At 37.3% G+C, this 20,585-nt stretch overlaps 1 protein-coding gene across 8 annotated transcripts in view; it reads left to right on the forward strand.

Annotated features, from left to right (window-relative positions):
- LOC111055726 (glycoprotein 3-alpha-L-fucosyltransferase A) overlaps positions 1-20,585 on the forward strand; it is a 109,156-nt gene that overhangs the window by 80,007 nt on the left and 8,564 nt on the right. For 4 of the 8 annotated variants that reach the window (XM_039433604.1, XM_039433606.1, XM_039433605.1 and 1 more), the window contains 2 exons: positions 16,735-17,007; positions 18,725-18,882. In XM_039433604.1, the coding sequence (XP_039289538.1) occupies positions 16,735-17,007; positions 18,725-18,882 (431 nt within the window). Of the gene's footprint in view, positions 1-674; positions 1,144-16,734; positions 17,008-18,724; positions 18,883-20,585 lie in introns of those variants that run through there. The other 4 variants (XM_039433609.1, XM_039433610.1, XM_039433608.1 and 1 more) reach the window with 1 other exon arrangement.

Consider the following 20,585-nt stretch of genomic DNA (forward strand, 5'->3'; position numbering starts at 1 on the left):
TGCAACATTGTTACCAATATTATTTGAAGTGCTTGGAATGCAAAGGAAATATTATTTGAACCGAATAGAAATTGATGCTAAGGAAATATTATTTGAACTGCTTAGATATTATTGTTTAAAGTAGCCAATCATGCATAAATGTGACCAATATTATTTGAAGTGCTTGGAATGCAAAGGAAATATTATTTGAACCGAATAGAAATTGATGCTAAGGAAATATTATTTGATCTGCTTAGATATTATTGTTTAAAGTAACCAATCATGCAACATTGTTACCAATATTATTTGAAGTGCTTGGAATGCAAAGGAAATATTATTTGAACCGAATAGAAATTGATGCTAAGGAAATATTATTTGAACTGCTTAGATATTATTGTTTAAAGTAGCCAATCATGCAACATTGTTACCAATATTATTTGAACTGCTTGGAATGCAAAGGAAATATTATTTGAACCGAATAGAAATTGATGCAAAGGAAATATTATTTGAACCGAATAGAAATTGATGCTAAGGAAATATTATTTGATCTGCTTAGATATTATTGTTTAAAGTACTCGATCATGCAACAATGTTATTTCAATAACTGATATTACTCACTTTATGCAGAGAATTCGATGATAATCTGACGTAGAGATCTGAAACAAATAAGACACCAATCAAATATTTTTCAACAGAAACGAGCTGTAATGCATGAGGACTCCTCACTCGCGCCGTTAATAAAGGAGGTGGAGGCTGAGTTGGACTTTGTCCAACTCATCAACAAACCTCTACCCAAGCCATGGGTGCCGCTGCGAGAGTTGAAGGAGGATCATCCATACCGCATCGTCGCGGTGAGGGAGGACACCAATAAACACGGGCGACGTGTAATTTTAAAAATAATCAATGCAGGAAGCAAATGCGAGGTGTATCTGCCTCAAAGATTTGCTTCCTGCATTGACGCGGGAAAAATACACCATTTCAATGAAACTTGTAAAAATTATGTGTTAGTAGTAACACATAAGTCTCCAAATTGGACAGATATAAAAATTGTTAAAGCTTAACAATTTTTATATCTGTATACAATTCGTTGACCTATGTGTTACGAATTGTATAGATGTATGTGTGTGAATAGTTGAATAAAATGTGTGCATATTTGATAAAAAATTGTTTTCAATTCTTACCTGTTGTTGTTGATAAGTTCGTAATGAATATCACACAGAAGAAGAAGAAATGCTGGTTCAGCTGCTCTGTTGTGAATGATATTTAAATAAGGTGAGTGGGTCTTTTATAGTTTGTTGTGAGCATGCTCAGTAGACTTTACCGCTACACACACACACACACAGCTGTGCAGGCAAGCGCTGGCAGCTTCTCGCTCCCTCCTACATTAGCACGTGCTCCCACAGATGTGGGTGGCCCAGCATCATTTCTCCCCTTTTCAAATCACATTCACCTTTCAGATTTGAAATAATATTCTTATCATTCAAGCAATGTATCATAGCAATCATGGTATGAATTCATTTCCAACTCGATTGAAAATTAAACCAAATCAATTCAAGTTGATGTATTGATTAATTAATTAACCTCAGTTAATGTTCAACCATTGAGTTGAAAGGTAATGAAAAATGGTATGTAGGAGAAAAAAGCAGAGTTCGAGAAAAAAGCAGAGTTCGAGGAAACGGGGTAAAGGAATCTTGAGTTCAGCAGCAAGAGTTTTTAAAGGTGTGTCAGGTTTGGCAGGTAATGTGACATCAACTATTTTAAATAAGGTAATTGATAACCTTGGGGAAGAATATCATATTCCGGGATACGAGTACTGCGGACCAGGAACAAAGGTTAATGAAAGGTTAAACAGAGGTGATCAAGGTATAAATTCGTTAGATAAAGCTTGCAAGGCCCACGATATAGCCTATACTCAAAATAGCGATAATAAAACTCGGGCGGTAGCTGACAGAGCTCTAGCGAACGCTGCATGGGACATTTTCAAAAATCCACAAACACCCCTTGCCGAGAAAGCACTTAGCTATCTTGTTACAAACGTTATGAAAGCTAAAGCGGCGTTTGGTGGGTCTTTGAGAAAGAAGAAGAAGAAGAAGGGGGAGAGGAGAAGTTATAGTAACGATATTAGACGCAAAGCTATAGCTCAGTTGAAAAAGCATATTGCAGGAAAAGGATATTTTTTGAAGCATTTTCCTCAAATAACTAGTGGGGGGAGAGTTTTAATTCCACCCCCAGCCCCACCAGCATCATATGGAGTGAGTTTATTCCCTCAAGTTAAGAAACGTAGAACAACAAAGAAGAGTAGGAAGAAGAAGAAGAAGAAGGCATGAATATTGAAGGAGAATTGAGTAATTATGATTTGATTGATTGGTCGAAATTATTACAGATTCGGTTAAGAGGCATATATATGCTAGATGCATTACCCGAAAAAAAATTCTAAAAAATGAGAATGCCATTGTGAATTTAGCAAGGGAAAGCGAGGATGGCACACATTGGGTAGCATATAGGAAAGTTGGTTCTAATGTTTGGTATTTTGATCCAATTGGAAATTTACAACCTCCATACGAATTGGACAAATATTGGAAAAAAGAAAATGGAGTAAATATATTTTATAATGTAGAGCATATGCAACCATTAAATAGCGATTTTTGTGGTCATCTTACATTATTGTTTCTTGCAAATCAGTTGTAATTAAGTGTTTGTGGTGAACACACAAGATGGTGGTTATTACATTACGATCTAACATGAGTAACCTCTATGAACATTTACAAGAAATTATAGAATTGGATAAAAATCGTGAATGGGAAATTGGATTGATTAATTTTTCCAGTTACAATAGTATTGCAAACATTAACAAAGGAACAAATTCCAGCTTCAAATATGGTGATAGATTAATCGAGTTGGATACTGGTGCATATGAAGTTGAGGATATTATAAAATCTTTAAAGAATAAATTGAATATTGATGGCAAGAAGAATAAACTTATTATACGTGCAAACGTAAATACTATGAAGATTGAAATTCATTCTGATAAACCCATTGATTTAACACGTTCTGATTCGATTGCTAAGATACTTGGTTTTGATAATGTTGTTTTGCAGCCAAATAAATGGCATTATTCCAAACATTTGGTTAACATAACAAGCGTTGACAGTATTGTAGTTGAGTGTAATTTAGCTTGCGGCAGTTACTCTGAGGGAAAACAAAAACATATAATCTACGAATTTTTACCAAAGGTTCCTAGCGGTTATTTAATAAACAAAGTACCATCACCGATTATTTATGTACCTTTGAATACGCATCGAATTCAAACTATTAATGTAAAGGTAACGGACCAGAACGGATCGTTTATTGATTTCCGCGGAGATACAATTACAATTAGGTTGCACATACGTGAAAAGTAATGGGTTATCTTATTTTCAACCCACGTTCGAATAAGACCAATCAAGTCATTAGAGAAAGGAACGCGATAGCGACAACACCTAAAAACAAACGTGCTTTGTCGGCTAAAAGCGCGAGAATATTAGAAAAGTTGGGTTTTATAGTCGATTAGCGAAATGTTAGGCGGGGGAGCGGCAGCAATTAGTGAAATTCTGGATGTGGAGACAGACCTTCAGTTTTATAATGATATTACTAAATTCCAATTTCACACTCATACAGTTTATTCGGGACAGGAAATAAAAAACTCTGACGAGGCACGTATTGGCATAAATTCTTTAGATGTCTATTCTTTACCTTGTAAATCATTCATATTGATTGAGGGAACAGTTAACTGTACAAAACCGGGAAAAGACCCAGCCGATGCACCAGTTGCAGCAGACTATAAATTAAGCAGTAACGTAATCGGCAACCTTTTTGACGAAATACGATATGAATTAGCAGGTCAGCAAATTTCTAAATCAAGATTGATTGGATTAACATCCACAATTAAAGCTATATTGGTGAAAAATACTCTCGATAAAAACACATATCACTTGGCTGGTTTTGACAGAGCAGGATATGAGCTAACGGATAATACATTCACTTTCTGTGTTCCGCTGAAATTAATCCTCCCGTTTTTTGAAGATTTTCAAAGAATAATTTTAAATTTGAAACAGGAACTCGTCTTATTGAGGTCACCGACAGATCTAAATTGTGTTGAGTCTCAAAGTGGAACAAACGTTAGTGTGAAAATTACAAAACTGCAATGGCGGATGCCCTACATAACTTTAGAAGATCATGTAAGACTGAAATTTTTGAGACTGCTCGATGCTGACACTCCACTGAAATTAGGTTTCCGCCATTGGGAAATTTGTGAATTACCAAATTTGCAAAATTCACTTAACCATTCTTGGGCAGTTCGTACCACATCGAGTTTTGATAGTCCAAAATACGTTATAATTGCATTTCAAACTGATCGTAAGAATAAAATTAAAAAATCAATATCTAATTTCGATAGCTGCAGTATTTACAATGTTAAAGTATATTTGAACAGTGAGTATTATCCATATGAAAATCTGCTAGGTAAGAAGGAGGTTTTATACCGGATGTTCTTGGATTTCGCGCCCTCGTATTATAATCATTCAATCAATAGCGAACTCGGAACAGAAATCGACTTTAAAACATTTTGTGAATCAACACCGCTGATTGTTGTAGATTGTTCACACCAACCAAGTCATTTGAAATCATCGACAGATGTTCGTATTGAAATGGAATTTAATAGTGCAGTACCTGCAAATACTTCCGCGTATTGCATTTTAATTAGCGATCGTGTGATGGAATACACACCTCTCACGAGCATGGTGAAAGAAGTTCAGTAATTTTATTGATGGAGCGCGCCGCCTATATAAGGTGTGCATTCTGCTCAATTTAGTTCATTATCAGTTTCACCTTTGAACAGACAACATGTCCTATTCTTTGTGTTCTGATATTTTGGACAAGCCACAAACTCGCTCTATTGGTATTCAGTGCGATCTTGATAGTTTCTATTATGAAGCAAGGTGCAGTACACCGAAGCCTCTGGAGGTGGAGGAGGAGGGGAAACGAGAAGAGGAGGGGAGAGACGAAGGATTCGAGGGTACACCGAAGCCGCTGCAGGTGGAGGAGGAGAAACGAGAAGGATTCGAGGAGTCCGCCGCCGCCGCCGCCGCTGAGGGGAGGGAGAAAGACAAAGCCCGCGAGGTCGTCGAAGAGAAAGAAGTGGACAAGGAAGCGAGTGCGAAAATTGCTACGGTCGATCTTCACTGGTTTAAACAAGATTGTAATCAAATTATTGTGAAAGAACTTGCCATAATTGATCAGTTTAATAATTATATTGTGTTCCATTTCAAATCACCATTTGCAAAGACAGAATTGAGTGCAAAATTGTATAACGATGTAACATGGTTAGAACGTCACTATCATAAAATAAAATGGGAAGATGGAGATTTAGAATACAGTGAGTCATTAATACGTGATTACCTTGCAGCTTATGAGAAAATTTTCACAAAAGGAACTGAGAAAGCAAAGTTTTTAAGAAGATTGCATAGCAACGTTCAATGTATACCAGAGGATTTTCCAAAACCTGATTTCAGCTTTTTCACTAGTTCATGGTGTTATGCTGCGTGCAACATTCATAAAAATAAACCACATTCTCGCTGTGCTTTATTCTCTGCCCAACATTATAATTCTTTGTTGTTTAATAATATGTATCAAACAAATAATTTCTTGTGCGAAAACAATCGAATGCAAAGTATGAAAATGGCTCCGATGTACACAAATTCACAGAAAAGAAACTTTGCTCGTTATGGATTCTTCTACAACGGAAAGGATCTACAATGTGTTTATTGCCTGCATGCATTGAGACTGCATAAAGCGCGTACATGTTGTCTATCGTCAATTAATGAAGAAAGACCGCTTAATTACTCTATAATAGTTCCTGCATATACTTAGTTTTCTTCATTCGCTCAACAACATGGATCCGAGAAAGTGGTTGGCTGCTGACAACGAATTGGAAGTGAGGTTAAAAAACTGTATTGATTGGTACGATGAGTGTGAAAGTGCAATTAGGAAATCAACTCCTGAAAATTATAGTTTGGCGAAGCAATTGAAAGACATTTTTCTAAGCACGGTTAATTTAAATGATATAAGAGACTATCTATGTTATTATCGTCCTCATATAGGTAAGAAATCACCTTGCTATGCTTTCGGCGATGCAATTTCAGCGACCCCCACTCCTCCTCCCCCTATCATGTGACCTTGGTTCCACCCATCACTGCTCTTATCCTGGATGATGTCACATTGGATTACAACCTTCTCTGCTCACATTTTCCACTATATACAATACCTTAAATTAAATACAAAATACAACTCTTTCCTTATGTCTACTGGGGTTATGCTTTAGAACATCTAGCTTAATTCTAATTTTATAATTCAAATCAATATTAGAGCTCTCAAATTCCCTGCTCTAACCAATAGTTAGACACATACAATTCTTCTAGGCTCTCAAACTGTAAAATATACCATATCTTGTTTCTATTGTACACTTCTTTTATTGCAATAATGACTAATTCTGTTCCTTCTTGTAGATTCTCTAATCTTTTGCACTGTCCTACTTTTACTTTCCCTTTAATTTCCAGCATTGTGATGTTATTATACTGCTCCACTTCTGTCTGTGTGAAGGGAGTGTCTTTCAAGTTTTTCCATACATCTGACAGAAGCTTAAGTGATTCTATTCTAGGAAATGTATGACCATTATAGCTTGACATACCATTGACTGTAATTACACAAATTTTCTCTTCCCTTGGTAGACAAATTATTTCTTTTTGGTCATTGTATGGGATCACAAAATAACCCACTTTCTTAAGGTCTTCTATTGCATTGTATGCATTTAGAAAAACATTTTTATGAGAGCCCTTTACAAAGTAAACATGTTTCGAACCTTCCTTTTCTCCTAAAACACCTACATATGGAAATTTTCCTTTATTATTTACAGAAAATGCAGTCACATTATAAACCCCACTAGGCTCAAAATTCCTCCAATGTGAATAAAAATATGGCTCAAGTTCCTCTCTCAAATTTTCTATTTCTTCCTCAAATTCTATAAGTTGTTTGTGCTGCTTCTTTATGCTCTCTGTAGCCTCTAAAAACTCAATTTTCCTCCGTTTTAGATCAATTTCATCCAGTTCTAGCTTACGCTTCATGGTTGATAGCACTGAGATAGGAGACAAGGGCTGTATCTCTTTAACAGGGTGCGGGAGAAGCTTACAGCTTATGTTTGCACGTTTTCTTAAGACTTGTGGTATCAAGTTACCTGTTGCTACAAGACCCATCTCATCTAGGTCAACAACTTTGGATATGCTAGAGAAAACTGTGGTTGACTTGGAGAAATAAGTCTCTCCACTCTTAATATAACACTTTTGTATAAAACTAATATTGTCCTTGTTGTCTGCATCCTCGAAAATTTCCACATAATTAATAGGTAGTAGATTAAAGCTAAATGCAGAGATTACATAGGATATTATTTTATTTCGTTGTTGTGGATTGGTAGGCAGATTTAATTGTACTCCAGTCAATTTCTTGGTATTGCTATTTCCCCAGTAAACATATTGTAAGAGATTGTTAAAAACCAAACAACAGCTATTCTTTAAATTGTTTGTCAGTTTAGTCCACATTTTAGCTAAGGATACAGAAAATATAGGAGCCTTTTGGAAATAATTCTTACTGTCATTTAAGAGTGACAAGCAATCTTGAATAGGGTCAAATTGATTAGAGCTATAGTTATTTCTAATGCTGTAGTTATAAATTGTTGCTTCCAAACGTGTAATACCATGCATTTTAGCCAAGTCAGAGGTAAAGGTTTCACATAATCTTGTATCTGGACAGGCAATAAAGTCTACAATATGGTTACCTAACTGCTTATTTACACCAGGGCTTGTCATTTGACAAATAAACTTATTATAAATTTTTACTCTCACATTATTATTAACCCAAGTCAAGCAATCAATTCCAACAGTTCCATCATTATTCACAATTACATTATAGTCTTCTTTATATTCTCCTTGGAAACAAAAACAATGATTCGTAGTTAGAAAATCACACATTCCACTCTTGTTAAATATTCCAGCAAAGTCCTGTGTTATGTCCAAGTCCAGAAGATAGAAATGTTCCTTCCTTAGCTGCTCCAATATTGTTGGTAATTCCTCCATTAATGTAGCAATGGGGACATCGGCAAGCTCTACTTTGTATGGTATCCCCACTGGATTGTAGTACTTCTGCTGCACTTCTCTATAGTTGTCCTCCCCAAGCAGTTGTAGAATCTTCTTTGACATTTCGCTTCCACTGTCCAATAGGTATGGTAACTTTGCTTTAACTCCATGCTTAGCTGACACCATTTTGGAGAATTTTCCTCTCAAGAACAAATTGAATGATCCACACATCTCCTTCTTTAGAATAAAACGTCTTTTATCCAGTTCTTGACAGTCCTCCAAACCACAAACCTTTACCAGCATAATATTGTCACAAAAGGGTTCTGTTATAGGCACAAGATTTGATTCATCCTGCACTAACAGTTCTTCTCCATCAGTGTAATCAATTATCCCAATGTCTGTAATAAGGTTGTCATTGCATAGATTTTCTGTCAACACCCACAAACCAAACCACTCATTGGTAGGCTTTATTTTATTACCACAAAGCTGAGACACACTAAACACTTTGGAAGAAGCCATGTTCACTGTTTCGCTGCTACTATCAAACTGAGCGAATGTCAATTATTCTGGAGTATTTATAGGGATACAGCTAAGGAGAAGGATACTGCACATGCGCAATGATAACTAGATTTTGTGTGAAGGGAGTGTCTTCCAAGTTTTTCCAAACATCTGACAGAAACTTAAGTGATTCTATTCTAGGAAATGTATGTCCATTATAGCTTGTCATACCATTGAGTGTAATTACACAAATGTTCTCCCTCCTTCTCCGCATTCCTCTCTCATTTTTTCTTTCCTGCTAAATGTGTGGAGGAGGAGGACAAAGGAGGAGAACGGAGGGGAGGATTTTTGTCCTCGGAGCACAATTTTTGTCCTCGGAGGGGAGGAGGAAGATAACGGAGGACAAAGGAGGACAAAGGAGGAGAACGGAGGAGGAAGAGGACAAAGGAGGAGGAAGAAGGACACAGCAAATCAAAGGTTGGTTAGTTATTTGATTGGTGTTTGCTCATAAGAGAGGGGGGTGGAGTGGGGGTCGCTGAAATTGCATCGCTGAAAGCATAGCAAGGTGATTTCTTACCTATATGAACACACAAGATGGTGGTTATTACATTACGATCTAACATGAGTAACCACTATGAACATTTACAAGAAATTATAGAATTGGATAAAAATCGTGAATGGGAAATTGGATTGATTAATTTTTCCAGTTACAATAGTATTGCAAACATTAACAAAGGAACAAATTCCAGCTTCAAATATGGTGATAGATTAATCGAGTTGGATACTGGTGCATATGAAGTTGAGGATATTATAAAATCTTTAAAGAATAAATTGAATATTGATGGCAAGAAGAATAAACTTATTATACGTGCAAACGTAAATACTATGAAGATTGAAATTCATTCTGATAAACCCATTGATTTAACACGTTCTGATTCAATTGCTAAGATACTTGGTTTTTATAATGTTGTTTTGCAGCCAAATAAATGGCATTATTCCAAACATTTGGTTAACATAACAAGCTTTGACAGTATTGTAGTTGAGTGTAATTTAGCTTGCGGCAGTTACTCTGAGGGAAAACAAAAACATATAATCTACGAATTTTTACCAAAGGTTCCTAGCGGTTATTTAATAAACGAAGTACCATCACCGATTATTTATGTACCTTCGAATACGCATCGAATTCAAACTATTAATGTAAAGGTAACGGACCAGAACGGATCGTTTATTGATTTCCGCGGAGATACAATTACAATTAGGTTGCACATACATGAAAAGTAATGGGTTATCTTATTTTCAACCCACGTTCGAATAAGACCAATCAAGTCATTAGAGAAAGGAACGCGATAGCGACAACACCTAAAAACAAACGTGCTTTGTCGGCTAAAAGCGCGAGAATATTAGAAAAGTTGGGTTTTATAGTCGATTGGCAAAATGTTAGGCGGGGGAGTGGCAGCAATTAGTGAAATTCTGGATGTGGAGACAGACCTTCAGTTTTATAATGATATTACTAAATTCCAATTTCACACTCATACAGTTTATTCGGGACAGGAAATAAAAAACTCTGACGAGGCACGTATTGGCATAAATTCTTAAATTCATTAACATCCACAATTAAAGCTATATTGGTGAAAAATACTCTCGATAAAAACACATATCACTTGGCTGGTTTTGACAGAGCAGGATATGAGCTAACGGATAATACATTCACTTTCTGTGTTCCGCTGAAATTAATCCTCCCGTTTTTTGAAGATTTTCAAAGAATAATTTTAAATTTGAAACAGGAACTCGTCTTATTGAGGTCACCGACAGATCTAAATTGTGTTGAGTCTCAAAGTGGAACAAACGTTAGTGTGAAAATTACAAAACTGCAATGGCGGATGCCCTACATAACTTTAGAAGATCATGTAAGACTGAAATTTTTGAGACTGCTCGATGCTGACACTCTACTGAAATTAGGTTTCCGCCATTGGGAAATTTGTGAATTACCAAATTTGCAAAATTCACTTAACCATTCTTGGGCAGTTCGTACCACATCGAGTTTTGATAGTCCAAAATACGTTATAATTGCATTTCAAACTGATCGTAAGAATAAAATTAAAAAATCAATATCTAATTTCGATAGCTGCAGTATTTACAATGTTAAAGTATATTGAACAGTGAGTATTATCCATATGAAAATCTGCTAGGTAAGAAGGAGGTTTTATACCGGATGTTCTTGGATTTCGCGCCCTCGTATTATAATCATTCAATCAATAGCGAACTCGGAACAGAAATCGACTTTAAAACATTTTGTGAATCAACACCACTGATTGTTGTAGATTGTTCACACCAACCAAGTCATTTGAAATCATCGACAGATGTTCGTATTGAAATGGAATTTAATAGTGCAGTACCTGCAAATACTTCCGCGTATTGCGTTTTAATTAGCGATCGTGTGATGGAATACACACCTCTCACGAGCATGGTGAAAGAAGTTCAGTAATTTTATTGATAGAGCGCGCCGCCTATATAAGGTGTGCATTCTGCTCAATTTAGTTCATTATCAGTTTCACCTTTGAACAGACAACATGTCCTATTCTTTGTGTTCTGATATTTTGGACAAGCCACAAACTCGCTCTATTGGTATTCAGTGCGATCTTGATAGTTTCTATTATGAAGCAAGGTGCAGTACACCGAAGCCTCTGGAGGTGGAGGAGGAGGGGGAACGAGAAGAGGAGGGGAGAGATGAAGGATTCAAGGGTACACCGAAGCCGCTGCAGGTGGAGGAGGAGAAACAAGAAGGATTCGAGGAGTCCGCCGCCGCCGCCGCTGAGGGGAGGGAGAAAGACAAAGCCCGCGAGGTCATCGAAGAGAAAGAAGTGGACAAGGAAGTGAGTGCGAAAATTGCTACGGTCGATCTTCACTGGTTTAAACAAGATTGTAATCAAATTATTGTGAAAGAACTTGCCATAATTGATCAGTTCAATAATTATATTGTGTTCCATTTCAAATCACCATTTGCAAAGACAGAATTGAGTGCAAAATTGTATAACGATGTAACATGGTTAGAACGTCACTATCATAAAATAAAATGGGAAGATGGAGATTTAGAATACAGTGAGTCATTAATACGTGATTACCTTGCAGCTTATGAGAAAATTTTCACAAAAGGAACTGAGAAAGCAAAGTTTTTAAGAAGATTGCATAGCAACGTTCAATGTATACCAGAGGATTTTCCAAAACCTGATTTCAGCTTTTTCACTAGTTCATGGTGTTATGCTGCGTGCAACATTCATAAAAATAAACCACATTCTCGCTGTGCTTTATTCTCTGCCCAACATTATAATTCTTTGTTGTTTAATAATATGTATCAAACAAATAATCTCTTGTGCGAAAACAATCGAATGCAAAGTATGAAAATGGCTCCGATGTACACAAATTCACAGAAAAGAAACTTTGCTCGTTATGGATTCTTCTACAACGGAAAGGATCTACAATGTGTTTATTGCCTGCATGCATTGAGACTGCATAAAGCGCGTACATGTTGTCTATCGTCAATTAATGAAGAAAGACCGCTTAATTACTCTATAATAGTTCCTGCATATACTTAGTTTTCTTCATTCGCTCAACAGCATGGATCCGAGAAAGTGGTTGGCTGCTGACAACGAATTGGAAGTGAGGTTAAAAAACTGTATTGATTGGTACGATGAGTGTGAAAGTGCAATTAGGAAATCAACTCCTGAAAATTATAGTTTGGCGAAGCAATTGAAAGACATTTTTCTAAGCACGGTTAATTTAAATGATATAAGAGACTATCTATGTTATTATCGTCCTCATAATTTGTGTATAGATAAGCTAATTAGAATTGAAGATGAAATTATGAATAGTTGTGTCGAAATGTGTAAATAAACGTTTTCTGCCTTCAAATGATTTTTCATTCCAATATCCCATTCACGTTTTTTAGTTTAGTTGCTGCTTAGAGCTAGACCAGACAACACGTGTGGGGTGATCTTTTTTATACAGACACGAGCGCCTATAACACGTGCATCTCATCAATTTAGAAAGAGAGATTAACCCCCTCATTCGAGACACGTCAAACATCTGCGAGATGCAGTGTTATGGTTTTTCAAAATTCAAAAAATTAACTCGTCTCTTGATGTCAATTTCATTTAATGAATTTGATTCAATTGCAAAGAATATTAAATTTTCAACAGGATGTCAAGATGTTGATTTACCGTTAACAAAAACAGAAAATGTACACTTTTCGATTTTATCTGAGATTTTCGAACTGCTCAATATTCTAGACAGTGGACATCTACATTATGATTGTACAAATGATTCGTCATTATCTGTTGTTAAAAATTCCGATGAACTTTGGAAATGCTTGTACGATATTGCAGATAAAAAATGTAAAAGAACTTAGATCATTGTAGAGATTTATAGCATTAGATGCGAGAGAATTTCTCAATTCAATTAGATGTAGAGAGAGAGAGAGAGAGAGTCATTGACCTCACTCTGGATTTGGTAGTATAGAGTAATATGGATTCACTTCAATCTGTCAGTATAGCATTAGATGTAGAAATATGAATTCACTTTAATCTGACACCAAAGGAATTTCTCAAAGTGAGTCTGGCATCATAGTATAGCATTAGAGTGAAATGGATTCACTTCAATCTGTCAGTATAGCATTAGATGTAGAAATATGGATTCACTTCAATCTGTCAGTATAGCATTAGATGTAGAAATATGGATTCACTTTAATTTGACAGTAGAGAATTTTTCCCTCTCAAAGAGATTTTTTTCCCTCATCTAGCATTCACCTCAATCTGTCAGTATAGCATTAGATGTAGAAATATGGATTCACTTCAATCTGTCACTATAGAGAGGGAATTTTTCCTCCTAAAAGGGAAATTTTTTTTTTCCCTCACCTGGGCAAGGAGAGAGAGAGATATATATCTCTTTTCAACCCCCTCACCTCCACTGGGTAAGGGGAAGGGGAAATCTATTTTTAGAAAGAGAGAGAGAGAAAGATATATCTCTCTCTTTTCATCCCCCTCACCTCCACTGGGCAGGGAGAAGGGGAAATCTATTTTTAGAAAGAGAGAGAGAGAAAGATATATCTCTCTCTCTTTTCATCCCCCTCACCTCCACTGGGCAGGGGGAAGGGGAAATCTATTTTTAGAAAGAGAGAGAAAGATATATCTCTCTCTCTTTTCATCCCCCTCACCACCACTGGGCAGGGGGAAGGGGAAATCTTTTTTTAGAAAGAGAGAGAGAGAGAAAGATATCTCTCTCTCTTTTCATCCCCCTCACCTCCACTGGGCAGGGGGAAGGGGAAATCTATTTTTAGAAAGAGAGAGAGAGAAAGATATATCTCTCTCTTTTCATCCCCCTCACCTCCACTGGGCAGGGGGAAGGGGAAATCTATTTTTAGAAAGAGAGAGAAAGATATATCTCTCTCTCTTTTCATCCCCCTCACCTCCACTGGGCAGGAGGAAGGGGAAATCTATTTTTAGAAAGAGAGAGAAAGATATATCTCTCTCTCTTTTCATCCCCCTCACCTCCACTGGGCAGGGGGAAAGGGAAATCTATTTTTAGAAAGAGAGAGAAAGATATATCTCTCTCTCTTTTCATCCCCCTCACCTCCACTGGGCAGGGGGAAGGGGAAATCTATTTTTAGAAAGAGAGAGAAAGATATATCTCTCTCTCTTTTCATCCCCCTCACCTCCACTGGGCAGGGGGAAGGGGAAATCTATTTTTAGAAAGAGAGAGAAAGATATATCTCTCTCTCTTTTCATCCCCCTCACCACCACTGGGCAGGGGGAAGGGGAAATCTATTTTTAGAAAGAGAGAGAGAGAGAAAGATATCTCTCTCTTTTCATCCCCCTCACCTCCACTGGGCAGGGGGAGGGGAAATCTATTTTTAGAAAGAGAGAGAGAGAAGATATATCTCTCTCTTTTCATCCCCCTCACCTCCACTGGGCAGGGGGAAGGGGAAATCTATTTTTAGAAAGAGAGAGAAAGATATATCTCTCTCTCTTTTCATCCCCCTCACCTCCACTGGGCAGGAGGAAGGGGAAATCTATTTTTAGAAAGAGAGAGAAAGATATATCTCTCTCTCTTTTCATCCCCCTCACCTCCACTGGGCAGGGGGAAGGGGAAATCTATTTTTAGAAAGAGAGAGAAAGATATATCTCTCTCTTTTCATCCCCCTCACCTCCACTGGGCAGGGGGAAGGGGAAATCTATTTTTAGAAAGAGAGAGAAAGATATATCTCTCTCTCTTTTCATCCCCCTCACCTCCACTGGGCAGGGGGAAGGGGAAATCTATTTTTAGAACACCCCCCACCCTACAGGCGGGGGGAAGGGGTGGAGGGATGGACGAGGGGGGAGAGGGGGGAGGGGATTTCGAGCAAAAAAGTGCGTTCAAAGTCTTAGATTATCTCTACTGTCGAATATTGTCAATTTTCACTGTTTTGTTGGGGTGATAGTGTATGAACGGCACAATTTGAGAGACTACCAGCGTCACACAGCTGCATAGGAAAGAACTACGTGAACTATCGGCTTGGGATAACAGTAAAAGTTGCGACATAAACGCCCTATACCATGGGATATCTACTTACGCTATCGTTTCTCTATGGTCAAACTGATTTAATACCTTTTACAGTATCAACAATGTAGCAAAATTGCCTTGAAAGTATGGGTACGGAGTAATAAAGAATATCTTTTTCTCTGTGGTTTAGTTAAAGCTTAATTATAGAATGGGCGGTACAATTATTGATGAGGGCACAATAAGTGAGTTATTGCATAAATTTCAACGTGAGAACTAACAAGTTGCAAGATGTCACAGTGAAAACAAAAGAAAGGGCACAATCAGACAATCAATAATGTATGTACAGAGTTGGTGAGAATTATGGGAACAGCTGTACTCTTTAGCTTTCCAACTGAAAGTTATTTTCCAATTAGAATATGATTCCCAATGAAATTGTTGAAATTGTCATTGTAAAAGAAAAATTTATTATTTTCCATGATTTTTAAGAAATCTGTTTCAGTGTATTCTTACTTTAGGGCCTCTCTGTAGGCCTATATTTCTAATAAATACTTCATGATTAACTAATAATGTAGGCCTATAATGCTTGTATTGATACTTCAACCACATTTGTATAAAACTGGAGAAAATGAAGCATATAATAACATCTTCCAATTTTTTTATGGGGGAACCCAGGACCCTCTATCCTTTGGGCGTATTCCTTCCCCCCCTCATACCTCTTGGTTTTTGCTCCCCCCCCCCCTAGCAGTTTGGTGAAATGGCGCCACTGATCATAGGCTTGTGCGAGGGTAATGAGTGAGAGGGATGATGATGAGAGGTGACGACTAATTTTTAGGTAGTCGGGACCGACGCGTTATCGTCTCCTCCGAAAGACGGGGATTGAATCCATATTAAATCTTGTTTGTTATAGTGTGGTTCATTCCGAGTTTAAGCCACTTTCGACTGTGCAAACGGCCATAAATCAAATCAAATCAAATTACTTTATTCACTCCATAGTATAATCCTTATAAAACGTAACAAAATAAAAATATTCAAATGCACACTCCTCATTTAGCTCAAATGGCAAGGCATTGAATATTCTATGTTTGTAAACATTGGAAAACGAAATATTCTCATTTCACTTGATTAAAAGGTCAACATTTGTGTGCTCATGCAGGTATGGGCGCTCTACTTCCTAGAATGCTCCTTCCACACACAGAAATTTGAGTATACCTTGATTTTACTCGACTTACAGGCCAACATTTGTGTGTCCACACAGGTATGGGCGCTCTACTTCCTAGAATGCACCTTCCACACACATAAATTTGAGTATACCTTGATTTTACTCGTTTAATAGGCTTACATTTGTGTGTCCACACAGGTATGGGCGCTCTACTTCCTAGAATGCTCCTTCCACACACATAAATCTGAGTATACCTTGATTTCACTCTACTAATAGGCCAACATTTGTGTGTTCATGCAGGTATGGGCGTTCTACTTCCTAGAATGCTCCTTCCACACACAGAAATTTGAGTATACCTTGATTTTACTCGACTAATAGGCTTACATTTGTATGTTCATGCAGGTATGGGCGCTCTACTTCCTAGAATGTCCCTACCACACGCAGCACATAAAGTACAACGACGTTTTCAACTGGACGGCGACATACAGGCGCGACAGCGACATAGTCGCGCCCTATGAACGCTGGGAGTACCACGACTGGGCGCACACTGAGTGGACGGGCGCACCTCGCGACTTTACTACTAATAAGACGCACAAGGTGGCTTGGTTCGTGTCGAACTGCGCCGCGCGCAATAATCGGCTACAGTATGCACATGAGCTGGCCAAACATATACAGGTAACGGAACTACTATCCAAAAATTAGTTGCCAGCCCGCAACTAATAACAGTTTTGGATAGTAGTTGTCATCGAATTTTCATCTAGCTGTTAACCCTGTTGTCAATGTCTGCAGTAGCAGAAGTCTTCGGGGTGATTCACAGCATTTATTTAGGATTTTCGTTTAATAATAATTATATATTAATTGACATTTGTATAAATGCATTCTCTATTTAATTCCATCTAGTTATTTGTAAATGCAAGATCTGAAGTAATGATATTCGTATATCTTTTATTGGTGGGGAGTTCCTGTCGGAAGTTCCACCTCGCCTGAATAAATCATTTGAGCCGTCAATGGGCCTCACGACTGTCATACTTCAGTCGGGACTGACAGTTAACGTGCCCATCCGATAGCACGAAATTGTATAATCTCTCTCCTGATTAGTAAATCCATGGAGGAAGAGTGCAACTTTTCCTCCTGAAAGACGGAAACGCTTAGGTTATCAGTTATCACCTCGGCTAGAGGGCAACACACTCATCAACAGACAGACGTAAGCAGACAGACAGAGGAGAAATCAAACGTCGAATCAAATAAGATAAATCATCATTTACAGAATAAGATACATCTACGATCTACAGTTATAATTAGAATATTTTTACACAAATTTAACGTGTTCACAAAGTTACAGTCTGGGTGTGGGGAATGAGTTCTGTTAATTTACATAATATTATAATGGTTGAGGCAAGGTGGAGCGACGAAGGAAGCTTTAAGATTGAGAGAGTTAATTTTACGGTAATGCATATATCTAAGAATGGTGGGGCACTTAGTTCTTCATCATCTAATTGCATGCATCAACACTGTCAATCTTGAAACGACATTTTTCACTCCGCCATGCTATTATTGCTATTATTTCGCCACCCTGAACCATCTCGCCATCGGTGGACAATTATCCCGAAGTAGAAAAAGTACTTGTTTTCTGAGTGCAACTGAGTTTAGCTCATAAATGAGGAAGAGAGTCATCTTACTAATGAAATCAGTTATTCTAAGTCAGTATAGTGACATAGAATAAGCCAGGAGTGCACAACCGGCGGCCCACGGTTCTTCATGCAATATTATATTTTCAAAAGTCAGAATAAAACTGCAAACAAAAATTATCAATCCAATAAGTTGAATTACTTCTTGAGTTAACCCTGTCTATTTTCTTAAAATATGCCTTTTTGTCTGTAACTCTCGTAGAGATGAGAAGAGGCAGACACTGTCCCATCCGTTTCAATCTTATGAATTTATCATTTCATCTCAATCTTAACATCCCACCAGTTTTCTAGGTCGAAATAATTTGAGATTTTATAAGTATTCAATCTTATTAGCTATTAAGGAGAGGACAGAAAATTTACAATACAGGTAATATAGCTTGCGGCCCCCTACTATTCATTTAAAATTACATTTGGCTCTCATTTACTTGAGGGTTTAGCACCCCTGAAATATCATAAAAGACTTCTCTCATTGAAATTTTATCAAAAGTTGATTCACATGGATACATTATATCATTGATTAGCCTTCAAAACTGATTGGGTTTGAAAAATATATCACTGTCTACACAAAAAATCTCGGTGTGATATCCCATGAATAATAAATGTTTTTGACATTATTACAATAAGAAATAAGTAACTTTCATTCATTGTTATGTAGATTTTCAGATATTCCTATTCATATAAAAGAGTGTACAAATATATTTTAGGTTGATATATATGGTGCTTGCGGACGACTGAATTGCCCTCGATCTGCGGCAGAGAAGTGTTTCGAGATGTTGGACACTAAGTACAAGTTCTACTTAGCCTTCGAGAACTCCAACTGCAAGGACTACATCACTGAAAAGTTCTTTGTCAATGGTCTTGGGTAGGTACACAATCTACACATCATTTACAGGAAAGATAATGTAGCCTAAAGCTGGATTTCCACACACACTGACAGTGATATAATAGTACTTACTTACTTACTTACTCCATGGCACTACAGCCCATCCAGGGCCTTGGCCTCCTCAAGAAAGCCTCTCCACTCCTCTCTGTCGGCAGTCTTGCGTCTCCATCCCCTAACGCCTATTTTCCGATAGGAAATTACGTTTTCCGATACGATATAATAGTAATATAATTTTTACTTTCCTTGCACTACTACCATAGGTAAGGAAAGTATTGCTTTCCAAAAAAAATTAAGGTACCCCAATTTCAAGTTTTCTATACGTTTCAAGGTCCCCTGAGTCCAAAAACATGATTTTTGGGTATTGGTCTGTGTGTGTGTATGTGTGTGTGTGTGTATGTGTGTGTGTGTATGTGTGTGTGTGTGTGTATGTGTGTGTGTGTGTGTGTATGTGTGTGTGTGTGTGTGTGTATGTGTGTGTGTGTGTGTATGTGTGTATGTCTGTGAACACGATAACTCCATTCCTAATTAACCGATTGACTCGGTGAGGACCCGACAATAAGAAATTCAATAAAATTCAATTCAAGATGGCGGAAAAAATGGCGGATAATTACTAAAAAACCATGTTTTTCACGTTTTTCTCGAAAACGGCTCTAACGATTTTCTTCAAATTTATACCATGGATAGCTAATTTATAAGCCCTATCAACTGGCATGAGTCTCATTTCTGGGAAAATTTCAGGAGCTCCGTAATATTCTTGAGAAAAATGGCGGATAATGACTAAAAATCCATGTTTTTCACCCTTTTCTCGAAAACGGCTCTAACGATTTCCTTCAAATTTATACCATGGATAGCTATTTATAAGCCCTATCAACTGGCATGAGTCTCATGTCTGGGAAAATTTCAGGAGCTGCGTAATATTCTTGAGAAAAATGGCGGTTAATGACTAAAAATCCATGTTTTTCACAGTTTTCTCGAAAACGGCTCTAACGATTTTCTTCAAATTCATACCATGGATAGATATTCATAAGCACTATCAACTGGCATGAGTCTCATTTCTGGAAAAATTCCAGGAGCTCCGTAATATTCTTGAGAAAAATGGCGGATAATGACTAAAAAACCATGTTTTTCACCGTTTTCTCGAAAACGGCTTTAACGATTTTCTTCAAATTTAAACCATGGATAGCTATTCATAAGCCCTATCAAATGACATGAGTTTTTTCCTGGGAAAATTGCAGGAGCTCCGTAATATTCTCGAGAAAAATGGCGGATAATTACTAAAAAACCATGTTTTTCACGATTTTCTCAAAAATAACTTGACCGATTTTTTCAAATTCATAACCTGTATAGTTATTTATCAGCTCTATCAACTGGCATGAGTCTCATTCCTGGGGAACCAATGGTGGTCCACCCCATCCTTGGGAAATGGACTTAGTAACCTCCTTCTCGTGCATGAGGTAGGTAGGTAGCGCAGTTCATAAAAAGAACACATAGTCGAGATATTTCATCTGTAGAACAGCTGTTTTGACGACTTTGAAAAAATGACGACTAAAAAATCATCGAATTTCACAATTATTCACACAAAGAAAAAGTACTTTGAAAACAATTTTATATACACATATACAGAAGTCTGATCGCAGTTTCAAATATGAGCAAGGAAAGTTGTGTGAGTGTACCACACCAGA

The sequence above is a fragment of the Nilaparvata lugens genome, chromosome 7, assembly GCF_014356525.2.
Source record: "Nilaparvata lugens isolate BPH chromosome 7, ASM1435652v1, whole genome shotgun sequence".
In the NCBI taxonomy this organism is placed as follows: domain Eukaryota; kingdom Metazoa; phylum Arthropoda; class Insecta; order Hemiptera; family Delphacidae; genus Nilaparvata; species Nilaparvata lugens.